This window comes from Asterias rubens, chromosome 5, assembly GCF_902459465.1.
Source record: "Asterias rubens chromosome 5, eAstRub1.3, whole genome shotgun sequence".
In the NCBI taxonomy this organism is placed as follows: Eukaryota; Metazoa; Echinodermata; class Asteroidea; order Forcipulatida; family Asteriidae; genus Asterias; species Asterias rubens.
The window spans coordinates 2,034,064-2,055,054 of record NC_047066.1 but is presented as its reverse complement, the minus strand read 5'-3'; the positions used below and the strand labels follow the sequence as shown (position 1 = coordinate 2,055,054).

The window sequence follows — 20,991 nt, the reverse complement described above, 5'->3', positions numbered from 1 at the left end:
GTTCCTACTAGCTGTCAGACTGAAATAGCGCCCTCTTGTGGATTAACCTTCAATCACAGACTTTGGTGTTCGCACCATATTATGACAAAAGTAAATGGAGCAATCAGATTAGTCCAAATTGCAAAAGATTTAACCTTCTTTGGGAGGAAGTAAAGAAGTGCAACATTCCGTATGAAAGCAACTATATACAATCCACTCCTTTCACATATTATGAATAGAAAAACATTGATTCTGATTTCTTATTACAAAATACAAACATTTAATCTTGAGGAGAACTAATGCTTGACAATTCTATTCAAACCATACACAACACATTTTTCATTATTTTCAAACAAATGTCTGCAGATACTAGATTGTATAAACTTGTACTTCAATCTTGGACTGTATGCTTCAAGAAATCTTAGCTTCAAGATGGTATTGTTCTATATGTATTATTCTATACTCCAATCGGTGGAAGAACTAGCGACCATGCCCCCAAAAAGGGCAATAATTCCTTTACAATCACAATATCGATTAATGAATAATTTGAACCTAGGTTGTTCCCTTATTGCTTTCCATATCCTGCTCTGAATTGTGTACCAATGACTTGGAGCAAACCCATTCAGAAAGTGATTGGAGGAAGAAAATCCTAGAGTCGGTAGAAAATATGCCTTGCCCCCTCTATTGAATTGTTGCATTATCCCATGATGAGGCTGTGCAGACTTTGCATACAACCAATTCTCATCAGTGATTCCAATCTGTGTACAGACTTTGGAAATCCCTGGCAAGTGCAGACTTGCCTGGCCAATGCTGGCCCAACTAAAAAACTCATTTACATAACAAGCCCCACCCCTTCATGCAGTCAGCCAGCTCCACTGGACTGTGATTGGCTGAATGTGGCACACTTCTCTTGTCAATCACACAGTGTGCCTGCACGTGGCATAAGTGTGACTCAAGGGCTCTGATGTCATTGGGTGGTAGCTGTTAATGAATTATGCATGAGTGATCTGCTCTGAGGCTAGGAGGAGGCAAGCAAGTACCTGGGTTGTTGGAGAGAACAGTGTATCAGATGAAAGCAAGGAAACAAGATGAACTTTTGCTGAGGATTTCCTAGCTATACATTCTTACTTCAAGCAACTTTTTTTCTTCACAAAATTGAACTCTTAGACAGTTGTTGTCTACTTCTGAGTTGAGCTATTGATACATTGGTGATTGGTTCATTAGAGCATGGTTAGGTCTGCATCTATTGATAGCATAGTTAATGAGCAATTACAACAAACTGTTACTTATTAACATGGACATCTGTGACCAGTTAAGCCAGACAACATGCTGGTAGAGCCTTACCAGCAGTGTGGATATATTTAGCATCACTGTTAGCAGATGTAAATCGAGTCAGATGTACAACTGTTACAAAGTGAATACTCTCTGAGAAACTTTCATCTTCAGCGGACATTCATTCTGGACCTTCAAGATGGATTTACCCAAGACATGGTCAACATCTTTGCAGATCTCTCTCTACCTACTAACTCTGATAACGGTTTCCCAATCCCAAAGTGAGCCTAGTTTCATTTCGCAGCCAATAGAACGAACAGTCCTTGAAGGCGATGACGTCACGTTTTATTGCATCATTGACAATCTGCTGCCCTCCCATGATGTCTCCTGGTATCGCGGAGGTATACGGATTAGTACAGGGGTTACTGTTGATCCGAGTTTAACCCAAGTCGTTGATCGTTTCTCCATTGAAGGAAATGAAGATCAGGGTGAGTACAACCTCAAGATAACTGAAGTTGCTTTGGCTGATGACATTGATTATTACTGTAAAGTAACCGCATCTAGCGGCTTCAACTTAGAGTCGGACCATGCCAGACTAGAAGTGCACCATGTCCCGCCAAATAAGTATCCAGGCTGTTTCCCACTAAGTAAAGAGAGCTTTGTTGCGGGGGAGACAATCACCCTTACCTGCCAGTCCGAACGTGGGAATCCACCAGTGATGCTAAAGTGGCTACGAAAAGAACAACATTTATCAGCTCACTTAGATGACTCACAGAATGGTTATCGAAGTCTTGATTATGAATTCACCATTGGACCGGAAAACCACGGCGATATATTCCAATGCAAGATGGAATCAAGTGCTGCAAACACTTATATTCGACGTAGCTGTAGTCTCGGACCGTTGAATGTGTTGTTCCCGCCAGCAAAACCTATTCTTGAGATGACTCCAAAGATAATCGCGGCAGACCAGGAAATTGAACTTAGCTGTAAAACGGATGCTAATCCAACTCCGCTCTATACCTGGAGTTTCAGCAACAACTTTGACCAGAGGAGGATCACGTATACTGAGAATGGCCAAAGTATCTTATTCACAACCGAATTATCCGATAACGGAACTGCAATCACCTGTAATGCAACAAATGAATACGGGACAAATCAATCCAAAACGCTTCTAAACTTTAATCCGACACAGACCAAGCCGGTATACGGTACCACGCCATCGCAAACTTTAAAACCAAACGATGACAATAGTGATCAACCACATAAACCACAAACTGATACCTCAAACAATGTGGTCCTCAAACCTGAGATCCTAGCGATCGTTGCAAGCACTCTGACCCTCATTCTTCTTGTCCTTATTATTCTGATTGTAATTACGTGCCGTTGTCGTCCACAAAACCCTAAGACAGTGAACCAAATGCCGCAAATGATCTACGGACAGTACGGCCCAACCTCAGTCCAAGGTTGGGAACAAGGCAGTATCTATTTTGAGCCGAGGGACAGAATAAGCGTGAGGGACATGCCAACGTGGCAGCGACCCACGCCATGGCACAGGAACGTCGCTGTGCAGGTTCCATGGGTGGAGGAACCCCCCTATGAAGAAATCGGACAAAACTGGGACGAAGGAATGACTCTGGAGATTTAGAGAAACTATTTTGTGTTGTTTTAAAAACAACGAGATCTTATTTTCTTTTTTGTGTAAATATGTAAAATTTCCAAATGCAATTTTGTAAAAAAAAAAAATAATGTCAAAGTGAATGTTCCAGCAATTATACTAATCCAAATTTTGATTTAAAAAATCTGCACTGAAGGAACGTGACCACATACAAATTTCAAAACTAATTATTGAATCAAAAGATGAAACTACCAAGCTCTATTTAAGTTTTTATAATTGTAACCATGCATTTAATTCCTAAACTTTGATAATCATCGATTATTTACGGTACTTAAGTGTACCATTGTAAAAAAAAATTGTTTTCTCAAACTCACTGTTCAAACAATGAATACACTGATCATCATCGTTGTTTATTTTCTTCTTTGGTTGAGAGTACTTTTTCAGACAAAGGGGACGTCACAATATTGTGTTTTTTTCTTGAAAACATTTCAAACTAACGGAAGAAATGTTTTTTAAGAAAACACTTCACAACCATCTCATATTTACAAGTTTTGTTTGTTTCAAAGCAGCTATTGTTACTTTGGCTTGATACAGTTGCTCAGTATCCATTCTTTTTTGTTAAATTAAAGAACTACTTGCAACAAAATATTCTCCGGATGACTGATACTTCAACTCCTTAACTGTTTAACTTATAACATGATCTTTTGAATAATTATCAAGGTTGAAAACATAATAGTTAAGCATTCAACCAGGGCCCACTTTCAAAGAGCTGCTTAAACAAAAAAATGTTGAAAAAATTGCCTGCTAAAAGCAAAAATGGGCAGGATACCAGTCACAAATTGTTTTCTACAAGCATCATTTTAATTTGCTTAATGTTGTTTTCTGCTTAAAGGCAGTGGACACTATTGGTAATTACTCAAAATAATTTTTAGCAAAAAAAAACTTAATTGGTAACAAGTAATGGGGAGAGGTTGATAGTATAAAACAATGTGAGAAACGGCTCCCTCTGAAGTAACGTAGTTTTCGAGAAAGAAGTAATTTTCCACGAATTTGATTTCGAGTCCTCAGATTTAGAACTTGAGGTCTCAAAATCAAGCATTAAAAATGCTTAAATGTCTTTAAGCAGCTCTATGAATGACGCTCTTTTCAATAGGTATTGACTATCTAGTCTAGGTGACACTGTGAAAACAATTGTTATATAAACTAGAAAACTCAACTGAATGTGCCCCTCTGAAAACCAAAAGTCAATCTTCCTCATATACAAATAATGCCCAATATGTTTTATATGAAATTTAACTTCTGGTTAAAGATCAGGCTCACTTTTTGTGCCTTGTGAATGGTTTGTCCCTATCAAGTGCAATATAATTGATATATTTTTTTCAATTGTTAAAAATGGCTGTTTTGGTTAGATTTATATTGGCCTTACACCCAAGTAGATATTTGAGCCAAACTAAGTGTAGGTCTACTCTAGTTAAAACAATCCAATTACTGATTGGACGATTACTCAAGTTGGGACATAGCAATTCTTGTAGCTTAAAATCACCTTGTGTTTGTAAATGTAACCATAATTGTATCATTTAAGCTGAATTTAATCAAAAATGCACAGAAACAAAACCCGGGAGTGTTCAAGCTTGCTTTTTCCTTTTTGGAAATAGAATTCCAGCCATGCTTTCATCATCTCCAAAATGACTCATGGTAGCAAAACATATAAACAAAATTTTAAAATGCATCTGGTACACCGATGAAAAATGATATCAGGTTTAACAAAAGCATTTTAGAAAGTTATTTTTTTTTCTTGACATCTGAGTTCACAACTTCAAATTAACAAGAAACTGGTTCTCTGAAAATTTAATCTTTGGTAATTGTTCTGCTAAGCAAGATATTTTGTGCTAAGCATACTTTCCGTTCCTATTTAGCAGCTCTATGAAATTAAGCCAGACTGTGTTCAGTCAAGTGGGAACATAAGGAAAAGGGTACCAGCTAGGTCTGCTCTAAAAACACAAAAGGGAGGACATGAACGCTTCTTTGTCAAATTTGTTTTTGAGAAACTTAATGCATCAAATACTTTACTGCAAGCAAATCAATGAAGAGCTCTATTTTAGCCAAACAGCCTGTTCAAATTTCCCCTGAAATGAAACGTGCTGGTACAGGCAATCGGAACCCAGTCAGTCAACAAAGTAAGGACAATCTCTGATATTCAAGTTATGTATGTTAGTCTAATCAACGTGTATTGTTTTACAAAAAGAACTGTTTTAATAATGTCAAATATGGTGAGCTGTTTTTCAATTTTGATTTTTGGTAACTTGTCATATTGTTTTGAGATGACTAACAAATTTGTATTATCACTCTTCGATCTTTGAGATTCGTTCCAAGTATAACACACCCTCTGGTCAGCAAAATTATAAATTAACCAAATGAGAGCAGAACACTGAAGCCCTCAAAGATTCTTTTAAAAACAAAGTTTTGTTTATGCATCACATGAGTGTGCTGTTCCCATGTCATGAAAAGTGTACAAAAATGTAAAATATGTTAATGTAAGAGGAACATATTCCTGATTGTTTATAAAAATAAGAATATTTTCTGGTGATATAAACTGTTGAAACATAAAAGATTGGCTGTTCTGTTTCGTTCTTTATGTGTTGAGTAGGCCTCAATGGCACAAGACCCAGTAACCTCATCTTGCCCGTCTCCCTATCAAATTCTTAAGCTTCTCAAGTCTGAATCAAGCCTTACCTTACTTTTCTCATTTGCCTCCCCCCCCCCTAACATTGAACTCACTTTTCTTTGTCAGATGATTCTGACTTGTTGAATGCAAAATTAAGAAGTGTATAAAAACTAACATACACGCAATCTAACACGCTGCGTTCTTGATGAAGTGGCATATTACAAATGCATTGATGATGTTGGGAAGCAATGTCTTGCAAAAGTGAAAGAATGTTTGTTTCCCCACAAATCATTTTCCACAACGATGCTTCATAGGTTGTTTTGAACTGATGTAAAATACACCCTGAACTCCCTGCCTCATATTTCTTATTTACAACAACATTTTGTCCATGATGATAGCTGACACTCCATCTACCACTGCCCTTGTTAATGACCCAGCATAAATCACTCCAAGAAATTTGATAATTTTGTTGTCTGGACTGTCAGGCTGGTTGTGCCCATATTCAACTGCTTCACTCAGGCGTGCCTGCACAGTGTCCATACGAGCCTTCTATTCGCCATATCAACGCCAACAGAGAACAAAAATAGATTGGTGCTGTGACATATTTTGAAATAGACTCACAATGTATTTTGTGAAGAGGAACAATAAGGTTGGGTCATAGATTGGTTTATGTCACTGTAGTAATGCTGATTTATGGTTCAATTAATCAAGCATGATACAATAGAAATCACCAGGAAAATTTTCAGCTGAATACAGTGTCTATATACTTTATGAGAAATCCGCAAAAATGTAACTTTCATTTGCATCAAGAATGTTGAGTCTATTTTGAGCTACATGTACCAGCCCTTGTCATGAGGATTTCACACCCAAATTCAAGCCATGATGACTTCGTCAATACTCTGTCATAAACAGGGACAATTTATTAACCCATAAAAGGTATCCTCTATAACTATACAGTATCCCTGCTTTAAGCTCCAGTTAATATTTTATTAACTCTTAAAAGAACTGAGATTAATTATTTAGAGAAAGTCTGTGTCTAAAAGGTTGTATTTTCTTTTTTTCTTTTGTAAAACAAATACAGCCACATTTAAAATATATCAACATTATTCTGACTTATTGCATCAAGCAATGACTCCTGTTTTTAAATTTATTTCAAATGAGCTAAACATGAAACAGTTTTCTCATGTTTATTGGGGGCAAAAAACCCACTCATTTGATTGAAAATTAGATGTTTACTGCAGAAATAAATTGTACGTTGGTTGGTTTCACTTTAAACAATTGTTTCAGTCTTAAGAAAGGTCATGTCTGCTTCTTCATATAATCCAGATAGATAAACTGACAATATGAAATTACACATTCCCTCCTTATGCCCTCTAACCTCTGACCTCAGGTCACCAGACACTGATATTACACGAAATCTGGAATCCCATCATAAAACACAACCATATATATGCGTTCTAGACTTACAGCGCGCATTCTAAAAATCAGTGCACCGATCTGACATTATCGGAGGAGCTCTTCCGTAACGAAGCTTGAAAATGTCATCCAGAGTTTCGGGGTCACGTTTTGGAGACCTAACACCACGGGACTGGTCATCAAGTTAGCGTCTAGAATTCAACACGACATTAATGATATTAACATGTGTGTTGCACCTCCAGTGGTAATGGGTGAAGTGATATGAAAATGAGATAATGGTGTATGCTATAGCTTGTAATGTATCTCTTCGTTGATTGAGATAACTTTAGAAATGGAAATCAGTTTGTGATAAGTCTGGTGCAGTTTCTCACTGAATTATCAAAATGAAACTCAAATTCTTTGACTGGCTATACACAACAATGTGGAACATTCCTTTAAAATAATCAAACAAATAGATGTTACATGTTCTTGTATCAGTAATTGGGGGTGGAACAGCTCACGCATAAAATGTTTCTAAAATTCAAATTATTTTTTTATGTGAAATATTTTCCAAGCCATGTTGTCTAACTCACAAAAGAGATTTTTACATGGTGTCACCACAAACCATGTTACTTCAAACGGAATCCTGTCTCAAAGTAGTTTACACTATCAAAAGCTGCAGTGCTTCTCAATTTGTGTATGGTCACTAATTTTTTAAGTATATTTCAGAATAAGTTTCCATGTTCAGCTGGTAAGCTGTTATTTTTTGGCGATTCAAAATTTGTCTGTAATTTTGTTTTGGTAATTTTTGTAATTTCTGAAATAGGTCCTATAACCCAAGACCCTCCATTCACAAACCATAGGAAGATGTGCATCACATCAAATACACATAATATGAACTGGTGCCTATTTTACGGCAACAGCTTTTGTATAAATTCAGTGAGTGTGAACAATTGACAGCCGATGTTATCTCTATATGACACCAGACTAAAATCTCATTATTGAGATTGGATCCACAGCTGGTTTGGTTCCTTTTGTGTTTTTAATGAAGATATCTAATCAGACGCAAAGAGAATATATGCATTAATTAGCAACATCACTAAGTACAAGTGCATTGACCATAGTGTGGAGAACATTGGTTGGCAATTGGGCAAACTCGACATGGCATGTATAATACCCTTCAAATAATTTGCTGTATACACATTGTTGTCTCCTTACACTCTAAAAACTAAGGAGTTGAGTCCAACACTTGCATGAGTTCGGTGAGTGACTATACACTTTGAAAGTGTTGGATTCAGCGTTTTGTTTGTTAAATCTAGCAATTTAAATTTTGATCCAACGAAAAAAGGATTAATTCAACAATTTAAGTGTTATTTCAACATTTCTCAAATTCCTTTGAATTGTTGGATCAGCTTTTTAAATGGTAAACTGGCACTTAAATTATTGACTGAATACTTTAAAATGCTGGATTTAACATATAAAAATGCTGGATTCAACACTTTCAAGGTGTAGTCACTCACCGAACTCAAGCAAGTGTTGGATCAACTCTTTAGTTTTTAGAGTGTATACACATGCTCATATAGCTTTGAACTGTAGAGGTGACAAGAGCTTATCCTGCACTGGAATTTTATGATAAAACATCCAGTTTCCATGGTAACATTGGACTTTTGTTGATTTGTTGTTCGTTATGTACATAGTGTTACCGTGGCAGGTGCATGCAGGGCATTAATGAGTGTCATCATCTATAATAGATATAGGTGCAACGCCATTCTGGCAGTCCATTGCCCACTAACATGACTAAAGAAAACAAAAATAAACAAACAAATGGAACCCCCAAAAAGAAAAATTGACCAAGTAAAATCGAAATAAATAAGAATGGAATGTAGCAGGATTTGTATGGCGCTGTTTCAGCAAACAAATGTGCTAATCACAGAAAAACACTGCTTAAGCAGAGAGTATTTCCTACACAATTTCTGCTTCACAAAAACTGCAGGAAACCAGTTTCAAAATGTGCACATAACATGGTATTATTGGCTTTCCAATAAACAAAAGTGTTTGGTGCTTGGTAAATTGTTCAAGCAATTTGATTAGCAACCAATACATCCTTCTCCTTCTTTAGTCATTGTGTATGCCTTAAACTTCATTCTTGAAGAGGCACAGCAATTCTCCTCTGGCAAGGGGCACTCTATGAGCAAATGTGAATTTATATTGGAACTATGCAAATGGCACAGCAGCAAAACTGCACAGGGCACCAATGCAGTTGCTGTGAGTTGTTTTGAGACAGTCTTTGTGATACCATTTTTTATAACTGATAAAATTGACCGTATTTATTACTGCATATGGGTGCTTTCAAATGCAAACTTCCTTGCATCACAAATAAAAAGTTATCTTAATTTGAGAAGAAGAAGTATAGTGACAATGAAAAAAGAGTTTGTTTTACTAGTTTTGCAACACATAAATTTTGTTCACAAACACCCACACAATCTAAACTATTGCAAATTCATTAAAAAAATCATGCGAAAATGGGTACAAGCCAAACACTACCAGCATATTAGCAGGGGGATGTCCCGATACAGTCAGTATTACTCATACAAAGCGGAACTTCTGTGGTCGAAAAAAATGACATCATCATCCAAAACCTACTGAAGTGTTCACCCATTTTGGGCTTACTAACCGATCAGAAGAATAAATCCACTAGAAATCACTCCCAGATAATGCTCACTGTATACAAATCCAATGGACTGGAACGATGGCACAAAGAATTATCAAACTTGGGAATAACTCATTCTTTTGTTGTGTGGTTAAATTTCTGGGGCCAGGGAAATATCCTTCAGTATATCATCAGATATTTATACGAGTTTGTACTTTTGCTATTATTATACAATACAATACAACCATTTTACTTTTTAAATAATGGTTCATTTTAAACCACGGAAATACAAAAGGTTTTGTGACTCAACTCTTTCTGTAGTTGCGAACAATGTTTGTAGTGTGGTTAATGAAACAGTTGGTTATGACAATTGTACTTTTGTTTTTTGGGCTATACCTCTAGAATTAAATACAATAGCTGCATTACTCAGAGAGTGAACTGGTGTTGTATGTGGTTAAACAACAAAAACAAATGTTGAAGGTGTCACACCCAGGCTAGAGTGCTTTATTTAATTTATGTTCTCATCTCTCAATAATTTATTTACCACAGAGTAAGGGAGTATCCCGTATGACTCACAGTTTTGAAATCATCAATTGAATAGAATGATGTTTGACGTGTAGTCGTGTTTACTAATGATCCCTGGATTATGCTAATCTACCTGTTTCAGTTATTAATACACAAGCAAATTTCAATGATATTACAACTGCATATTAATTGTAATATTTGTTTTATCATACAACTGCACCAAAATCAAACTACACAACTGTGTACATGCCTGACAAGATCTCAAATGTCTACATCACAGTCTCAAAATAAATGGCCTTATGTAATTTCAATGTAAATTTGTTGTCAGCTGTAAAGTAAGTGCATAAACTTTATTATTTTAGTGTTTTAATGTTACAAAGGAAGTGTGGACCACAAAACAAAAATTGAAACACTATGTGGACTTACACACATCCACACATGCATGACAAATTTCTCAAATTGAAACTTGTGTGAATCCCTCTCTTTAAAATCGCATTGTTTCTCAAATCTGTAAATACATTATCAACAGCAGCGCTTCTTCCCAATTGATTTTTATAATAAATGCACGGGACATTTATAAAAGGCCTTTAAACAGATGCAAAGCACTGTGGGAAGAAAAACAAAAGAGAAAGCCAGAAAGATGGGGATGAAGGGGGGGGGGGGCACAGACTGGATAAACCCAAACTGTATGCGATAACTTAAAAGATGGGTAATTAAATTTGTATGTAGCTACCAAAGGTGTACCCTCCCTTTAAACAAACAGAACTGAATACCAGAGGAACACTAACAGCATCTCACTAAGCGCAGTACGATTAAACTAAAAATGCAAATGTACTTTCGTTTTGAGGAGACTGCCTGGTACCATCTGAAACTGGCACATTGCCTGTAATGTAAATTGTCCCTAGTGACGTTAGCCATAACCAGCAAACATTATATACAAGCATACCCTCATCTTTATGTACAAACCGATGATGCCATGTCTATAAACACACGGGTGTGTGAGTGTGAGAGAGTGCAGTGAGGTGACAGTGCAGTGTAACCACACCCAGTATTTTCAAATCAATATGTTTTTTTCGTATTAGATCAAACAGCTTGTGGATACAGTAATGAAGGATTAAAGTGTGAATGATGAAAAAGATAAATAGATGCCCATTTTGTAATGTATTGTTTACATGGCCTTATATACACAGTTTTCAATAGCCTTTTCAACAGAAATATTTACCTTTGACTCGCCTTGTACATTTAGTACTATACCGAAACTTTAAAACTCGTTAATGTGAAGAGAATATTTTGTAGAGCACGGTGATATGCAGATTCAAATCTTGAGTCTAGTCATTTCTTCTTCAAAAAGAATAATTTGTGAGACATTTATGAAAAGCAATTTGTATTGATGTTGCATGGAATGGAGTAGTGAACAAAATACCAAATGAAAAAAAGAGGGACAACAACATCTAAAACAGCTCTTGCAGTTGGCATTTAAATGTAGAGGACAAGTTTGTATTTGAAAAACAAATGTGCATTTTAAGTTTAAAAAAAAATCAATAAATAGTGTTTTCCTTAGTGAAATAAATGCATTTTACTGCAGTAACAGCCTTGTAGCAACGAGGATATATTACAAAGTAGAATAGAAGAGACAATCATATCCATAGACACTGATAAGATTAAAAACTCTCATCAGCATAAAACTTAAAACCCTAACTCACTATGTGCTCAGACCAGGGGGTGCCCCAAATACATAAAAAGTCCCTCAGTTTATGGTAACTCAACACTACCTACACACTCAGAACCATAGCATACATTACAACCATCAGATGTTTTCATGCAACAAAATTAGAATATTTCTAAAAACGTGATTTTTCATTGGTAACATTACAATGAAGGCGGACGTGCATGTTTGGCGGCAGCTGGTCCGACATCCAAAGTATTAGAAATAATGCGCAAGCGCTAATAATTATAATCTGTTCACAGAAATTGAGTATGATTCATATAGAATGAATATACTGGTATTTTATACTGTATACAGTTTAATCCAGAGCTACCAATATTTGCAGCTTGCAATCAGGGAGATTTTTTTATAGTAATCAGAGAGATGTTTAGAATTATATTCAACATAATAGCAGCGGGTACCGCAATGATATAATAGATGTTAAATTTGCATCGGGACAAAGAATATAAATTTTGGTTTTTACTGAGTATACAGTGCTAACACACATCGGTGTATGGGTAAAAACCAAAATTAATATTAAAGTCACCTGGAAGTGGTATTTTTTCAAAATAAAGCTTTTGTCACTAATATATGTGTTTTGATGAGTGGAATGTGAATAAACAGTTAACTAAGGTTTTAAAAAATCAGTTCTTATGTTATTTACAAACTTAAGAATAGACCCCGACCCAAGAGGGCGCTGTTCGTGACGTCAATCGAGGCAGACTTTGCCTGTAATGCGTAGAGTAAACGCAATTGCAAAGTACATGTACGGACCAAGTCGTGAGTTTGTACGTTTCAAAAAAAAAAAATAATAAATTTCCGGCAATGCCGACCAGGTGTTTTGCTGCTGAATGCAGAAAAACATTTTTTGAAATGTACCAACTCACGACTTGGACGTACATGTACTTTGCACGTGTGTTTACTATACGCATTGTAGGCAAAGTCTGCCTCGATTGACGTCACAAAAGGGGTAGGCGGAGTCAGCCCCTCAAACAACTTTATTTATTTTTTAAACATATAAATCGTGACAAACAATTACTAAAAAAATTGTTTTATTGTTCGTAAGCATATACTCTTATGTTTGAAAGAAAAAACATTCTATTTCCAGGTGACTTTAAAGATCTTTTAATACATAACTTGGGCACAGACAAATTGACAATTGATAGTATATGAACACAAATTGTCTGTAATGAACTTATTTATTTAATTTATTTGCAGACAGAGTAAGAGTTGTTGTTAGTCCCTTTGAATGCCCATAAATAGCTCATGAATATATTATGACTGCGTTGGTGGATTTTTTTATGGTAATGAAGACTATTAGTTTGATTAATGTATAGGACTAAATGTTTTAAAAGAGAGTATAGACCTGGTGCTGCATAGTACCAGTACTATCTTCAGATTATTTCATTGTAAATACCCAGGTATGAAATTTGGTGCTTAGGAAAAAAGTAGGAACATTCGGTTTAGTACAAGAGCTTACTGACCAACTTGTTCAAAGACCGTTATTGTTGATTAACTATTAAACCAAGCTGGTTGGCATGGAAACCGAATGTTAGCAATTCATTTGTGTTCCACTAAAACAAAATGCATTCCATGATTGGTTGCTTTTTTAAAAACAAATTTAACACTACTTTTGAAAATTTGTGTAGAATTGCTGTTGTACCTGCTTTTTGTTTGCAATTGTGGCTTCCAATGGTAGTTTTCCAACTTGTCGGCCAAAAACTTGGGCTGTGAATTTGATGCCAGCAGTGCAATAGAAAGGTCTATTTTTCTTTCTTGTTTAGGGGTGGGGGGGGGGGGTTATTGCAGACACCAATAAAATAGTAAGTACGGTAGTTTTACGTTAGGCTAGACTGAGACAAATTCCTTTGAATTTCACCAATCTTTAGAGAGATTTTATATAAATTTCAAGCTTAAATCTGTTTTTAACACCAATGTTTCTCAACATAAATTCCAACATAATAACCTTCATTTACTCCAACTACCCAGCACAACACAAATATTTGCCAATTAAATTGACAAGAGGTCCCCTTCAAACTTCAAAGTACCTGACGTCCGTCGTGTGCCGGCCATGCGTGGGAATTTTCCTAACCGCACCTGCTCCCTAACGCCCCTCACTAGACACCCATTCATCGCAAAGGGGTCGAAAAAAGGACAGAGAGGGTCATAAAGACCAAAGGGGTCTGAAGGGTGTATAGACCCTAGGGGGGTAGAACACAATGACCCTGGCACGTGCCATATTTTGGGACAATTATTCAGGCAATTCCGACACACCTGTAAGGTGGTGGACTGGAGATGCTCAAGGTAGGTTTTGATTATGGAGGTAACTCAGACAGAGTGGTGTAATGTTAACACTTGGATAGTTATGTGGAATCGCTGCAAGAACTGATAAATATTCTATGGTGTGTTATCTAATGTAATTAGTTTGTATAAGTATCTAACACATCTGCAGATTTATCTCATATTAAACTACATCTATGGAATAAATATTTTTTGCAAGTCAAAATAAAATCTGCCTGTATAATTTCTCTGGGCCTATGCTTAAAGGGAGGTCATACCTTTAATGGTGTTTACTCCAAAAATAACTTGGTAAAGAGCACTATGGAGAGCTGTTGATATTATAAAATTGTTAGAAACGACACCCTTTTAAGGGTGTCGTTTTTAAAAAGGCTCTTTGATTTGAAGTAATGTAGTTGTACAAAAGAGGAATTTGTTCACCCAACAAATTTCTTTCATTATTTCCTTGCAATGTGGATGACCAATTAAGCCCAAATTGTTTACAGGCTTGGTATTTTAAGCATACTGGTCAGGCAATTACCAAATTTTTTTCTGTATCTCATTGTCCCCACATAATATCAAATTAGTATAGGCCTAAAGTACATTTGTAATATTGTCTTGCTAATTTTAACATTTCAAATAAAGAAAACAACGACCAAACACTAAAAATGAAAAAGCACGTAACAAACTTGCATTTTAAAATAAATAATGAACAATATTTCCTTAACAAATTTTCGAGGTATAAGTTCCAGGGGTCATTAAACATAATGACCACTCTCAATGGAAAACAGGAAGTAGACTCTCACTTCACCATCGTTAACAATAACATCTGCCAGCAATTCACCGTTCACAACACCCGTCCATAATCAACATGATTTCAACTTCAATCTCTTCAACCCTCTATATTTTCTCTACACTGAATGATTATCGATTCAACACGCCACTGACCCTCCACAACAATGACAACAAAGGTGCTTTTGTTCATGCATTGTGCAGAGAGACAGGAGTCCGGATTTGAGCAACTGTGTGGATCATAGATTTGTTGTTTTGGGAGGGTCTCTTGTAAAAAACTGATGGGTTTATTCTGCACGACCGCTTTTCTGCATGTGGCGGAATTTACAAGGATAAATTTTTGTGCTGGGAACTTCACCACCTGTGATATGATTTCAAAAGATTAAACTTGATTATTTATGCAAAAAGATGAACTGAACATTTCAGGGTTGTTTGTTTAACAGTGCAGTGGATCAACATTTTACAATAATACACTGAAGGTTCTGATGGTATTTGTGTCACTGATAAAAAATGCTAAAATATTTGTTTTTAAAGTGGAACACAATCCAAGTTTCCATATAACAATAGAGCCAAACAAATTGCAAGGGCACTTTATGAACAACATATTTAAAGAGACCTCTGTTCTATTCAGCTTATTAAAATCTCAACTAAGTTAAGTTATTCAGTAAATTTACAGTTTTCTCAGGGTCTGTAGAAAAGATTTCTCAGTGAATTGAAATTAATAATACCCTGTATTTGTATTACTTTGAACAATTATGATGTAGATTTTTAACAAGAATCGCTTGGTCTAAATACACCAACTATTTTACAATAATAGTTCCTGATTAAAATTAAATATCTTTTACAACAAACCAAACTTCTAGACAAAATTGTCTCCATCATCAGCAAGCGCAGCATGGTAGAACGCTGCCAGCAGGTTTTAATTTGTTTGACCACGTTCTACCTCATAATTAACAAAAAAATGTACACTCTCTTTCTTAACATTCTTGGATAAAAATCAGTCTGTAACTTTGACCAAAAATGGGCAGTTTATGTGAAATCATATTTCTAGCCGATAAGTCGAGAAGAAAGGCCCTAATTTGGAAGACTTTATACTCAATCCATGATTGCACAGCATGGTAGGCACCCAGCGCTAAACATTCTCTCATGCTCTAATGAGAAATACTGCACTAGTTCTTAGCCTGAGGGTCGGAGGCTCACGTGCCAAGAAATTTCTCTAAATTGGCTCCTAGGGTGCTGGCACGCTTCTACACCCAGTGCAGGGAAATACCACAAACTGAAAACAAATGATCGTCTAGAGAGCTACGTGTAGTAAGTGAGGAAGGAACATATTAAAGGCACTGGACACTGTTGGTAATTACTCAAAATAATTGTTAGCACAAAAAACTTACTTGGTAAAGGAGCAATGGAGAGCTGGTGATAGTATAAAACATTGTGAGAAACGGCTCCCTCTGAAGTAATGTAGTTTTTGAGAAAGGGGTAATTTCTTACACAAATATTAAAAGACTTCAGACCTGACTGAAGGCTTTTGTTAGGCATCTGAAAGCACAAACATTGTGCAACAAGGGTATTTTTTCTTTCAATATACTCTTGCAACTTTGGTGACAATTCTGTTCAAATTTTCACAGATTTGTTATTGTATGCATAATACACCAAGTGGGAACAATGGTCTTTGACAATTACCAAAGGTGTCCAGTGCCTTTAAAGCTCAACCATGGATCTATTTTTCTCCTGAATTGTCCAATGAAGAAACACAAACCAGTTCTGACAGTTAATTTCGCCAGGGCCAATTGAAGTTGCTTGTTTGTTTCTCGTAAACACATGCTCAGAATTTAGGATTCCTGGTAGGATCATGGATGTAGGAATGATTAATTTAAAACAATAATCATAAAATCAGCTTTTTAAGATCAGCTTACTGAACAACAAAAATGTATAAAGGCAATGAATACCTTTAGTTTTTGGAACCGTTCGATTGTTTTAATCCTATATAACTGTAGTTGTATACAACAAAATTAACCCGTGAACATTTCATTTCAAAAGGTGTTCGCTAAGAAAAGAATACTCTACTGACTTTTTCTGGTAAAACTGTCATTAAGCCCCTCTCCCGCGGGTACACAACCATTTCATTTTACTTCTGATGGAAATAAATATTCACCACTAAAAAAACATCCATCACTAAAGTTCCATCTATTTTGTTCTTGATCACTCAACGCATGATGGCTGCCGACTCTTAAAATGTTACAACCTTTTGATCCATGAAGCGCGACCATGTCCAAGTGTGTGTGTTGGGGAGGTTGGGGAGGGGGGGGGGGCGGGTATTGGTTTGGACAGACCCTAATCTATGGCACACTTGGTGCTGGAGTTGGTTTCGGTTTACAGAACAAAGACCCTGTATTTTATTAACCCTTTGTTTTTTGAAAGCATAATTTTCTAAAGTTGATCTTTGTCAATTTTTTGGTAGACTTTTCAAGGGATGTATAAGGTAAAAAAATCTCATTTATAGTGTAGGGGGCTTATATTTTTGTATACTGGACACAATGACCCAAGGCCTGTTATTTCAGTGTTGGGCCAGTAAGCTATACTGGTCTTGTTTTTGTTTTAAGCTGGATAACCTTTTTGTGGATAATTTTAAGTTTTGGCAACAACTTTTGCTTCATACTTGAGATGCTACTTGAACTTGTTTACTGTTAGTTATTGATATTAATGATATGATATGCTTTCTCTGTAGTGCATGATGTTTTTCATTTATGGAAATAAATGTTTATTTGACTTGGATTAAAAATGAAAAGGTTAACCCAAGACTGTACAGTGTAACTGCACCATCATGTACATCACTGTTTGTTTACTTTCTAAATGTTTTGTTTCCAGCGAAATTAATCGATGAAATGTGATTTAAAAAACCCTGAAAACTACCAAAGTGCCTATTTATTTATTTATTTATTTTGTTTTTTCAAATTTTTTTCACTAAATTTCAGCCAATTAAACTCATACCCTCACACAAACCTTACAGAGTAAAGTGATCTTCATGTTGTAAAACTAGTTTTAACAAAAAGCGAACAAATATCGCTGAAAGCAATCGATACAATCGTAAACTTGTTACAAAAGTCCTAAATTACACCCACCACCGTTATCTATGAATACCCTACTATTGAAGTTTTCAAAACAAGTTATAAAAAACACCAAGGAAATATTTACTTCCTGTTTCTATCACTCAATATAGTTCTTTCACTATTAATTCCAAACCATGTCATTTTTTAAACCAAAAGTACAAGCACTTTTGATGCAATATTCAGAAATGTTTCAAAACTATTGTCACCCTCGAATGTTTACAAAGACAATCTGACACTATGCTTGAATGCTTCCAATACCACTAAATCCGAAACAAGAACTTAAACCGTTTTTGAAACAAATTTGAAAGAAACCTGAAACTCAATGACAATGAAAAGCTTGTAAATTTATCTCTTTCTGAACAGTCTTCCTACCAGATTAGTAGCCAAATCATTCCATCAATCAACCTACTTCACCACATGACAACGCCTGCCACTTTTGATTCATGTACTACAATCACGCTTCCCCCGCCCCCCAAACAAGGGACCACAACTAACCCTAAACGCCCCCCCTACACAAACTGTATAAATGGGCAATTTATTCTTTGTGTTACCGAATGTCTGCAAAAGAAAGTCTATTCATCAATAGCTTAAAGACACTGGATACTATTGGCAATTGTCAACGACCAGTCTTCTCACTTGGTGTATCTCAAGATATGCATGAAATAACAGACCTGTGAAAATTTGAGCTCAATTGGTCGTCGAAGTTGCAAGAAAATGATGAAAGAAAAACACCCTTATTGTACCAAATAGTGTGCTTCCTGATAGGAATTAAAGGGTATGGCCAGAAGTCTTTCATTATTTTAGTGAGAAATTACCTGTTTCTCAAAATTTACGTTACTTCCGAGGGAGTCGTTTCTCACAATGTTTTATACTATCAACAGCTCTCCGTTGCTTGTTACATGTACAGTGCCTTTAAAGGAGACCAAACAACAACAAAATGCTCCCAAGAAGAAAAAAACCCTGTCCCCCCCCCCCCCCCAAAAAAAAGAGACCTGCAAAACGAAAAAAGTTGTGTTTAATGGACAATATTCTTTGTATTGCCCAATGTGTCTCCAAAAGCCAGTCAATTCATCATTCGCTTAAAAGCGACCAAACAACAGCGAAACGTTCCCATGACATTCCCACTGATATCCCTCTCTTGTTAATGTTTTACATTCTGCCTACAAAGGCCTGATCCAATGAAACTGTGTCAAATAAGCAGCTGGCAGTTTCGCCTTTCATCAAAAAGATTTTCTCAAAACACTCCGCAAACAAAAACCCACTTGCTATTAAAGTTTCTGTTAATGATTGATACATGCATATGATCCTAAACTCATACTCAACGTGAGAACAGCCCTGCGTGGGAAAGTCCTTAGAAAGAAACAGATGATTTTAGACAAAATTAAGTCTAAAAACCACAAGTAATTAATTTGATATCAGTCTGCTTGATAGAAGTACCTTATCAACATAATTATTGCAAGTGCTAAAGTCCAATTCTGCATTTGATGCAGGCTAAATGTGGTACGTGCTTTAATCAACGATCAAATATTACTGGAGACTGCAAAGAAAGAAAATTATAATTAGGGGTTTTCTGTAGTCAGCAAGTCCCTTAAAAAGAAATAAAAAGAAAATTAATTTAACAAAAATTAAAGCAAAAATAGTTACTGGGCCTGACGTCTCAAAACCTAATAAATTAAATGCATAAAGTTTTGCACAACAAAACTTACATACTGCCCTTACAAATACAAGGATCTGAAATCACAAGCACTTCTCAATTATATCTTTAAAACATCTCACATTATGACTTCAAAATTAATAACATCATGTCAGAAAATTCATTCCAAGACCCAGAGCTACCAGACAGCAATCTAAGGTGTCAACGCACACCACCCAGCCCTATCCCTTCCAAAGTCAACCTCTCAAAGTGTAACTGAACAACCACAACCCAGAAAGCCAAATTTCCCCGCCAAATTATTCCCTTTTGTCCTTTCATGGCGCGAGAATCAAGTATGATTCCCCACTAATAGAGTCACAAGAATTTGTTTGCATTCATGGGCCCAGCATGTGAAATCATCAGGACTCACTACCAAACAATGACCAGTAAGTGTGCTAATCTGCAGGGGGCTCAACAGAACACAATAGCCGACATCGATAATTCAACCAAAATCTTGTCAATATAGTCAAGCCAGGTGGTTCTGCCAACGCTCTTTTGTTCAAAGGTGGGGCGGGGGGGTGGAACGTTACCCTGTCCAGGCATGTATCGGTATTTTTACAAACCAGTGCTTGGGGGAGTTTGTAGGGAACACAATGTGAGCAGCTGTCGTGAGGTACTCATTCAGTAGTTATCGTTCACTGATAAGATTAAAACTAGTTTCCCGCCTTTTATGCCAACAATAAAAACTAATTTGGAGAAAATATTTACAAGACCTGTGTATTTAATTACATGTTATCCATGCCTATTTCAACTTTTTTGATTGTTCAAAAGAAAAAAAAATAGCTTTTGAAGGTAACCTTTTAATGTGTGAATTTAGCTACAAAATGCATTAACATTTTGGTTAGCCTTTTACTAGGAATTTTACTAAGGACACAACAATGTTCTTCTGGTAATAAGGGGCACTGCTGTGGAGAAAATTTTTAATTTGTATTAGAAAGGGCATAAACAGCAAAAGCACACGGCACCATAACAACTGGAGGCCCGTGAGGACAAGTTATCGGACCACAAGTCTTAAAGTCTTTCAAGTATTCAGGTCTGATGCTTCACGAAGGATACATGGCAATTGCCTCCATGTGCCCCTAGTCATTGCCCTGATCCCCTTGAAACCCCACAGTAGTAATTTACAATTTCCTCATAGGGTGCCCTTTACCAAGGAGAAAATTCCTTGGTGCCCTCGCCTTTCAAAAACGAAGCATATACATGCCTAGGTAATCAATCATAGATGAAGTCATCAAAATAATGTTGAACCATCCTTAACAATCAACACTAAACAGACATTGCAATAAAGATGTAATAATAATAAGCAATCCTTG

At 36.2% G+C, this 20,991-nt stretch overlaps 1 protein-coding gene across 1 annotated transcript; it reads left to right on the top strand.

Annotated features, from left to right (window-relative positions):
• The first annotated feature begins 814 nt into the window (after nucleotides 1-814).
• Nucleotides 815-3,820, top strand: LOC117290919 (nephrin-like). The gene has a single exon (XM_033772491.1). It carries the CDS (start codon nucleotides 1,451-1,453, stop codon nucleotides 2,894-2,896), a length of 1,446 nt encoding a protein of 481 aa, XP_033628382.1. The 5' UTR covers nucleotides 815-1,450; the 3' UTR covers nucleotides 2,897-3,820.
• Nucleotides 3,821-20,991: the final 17,171 nt, after the last annotated feature.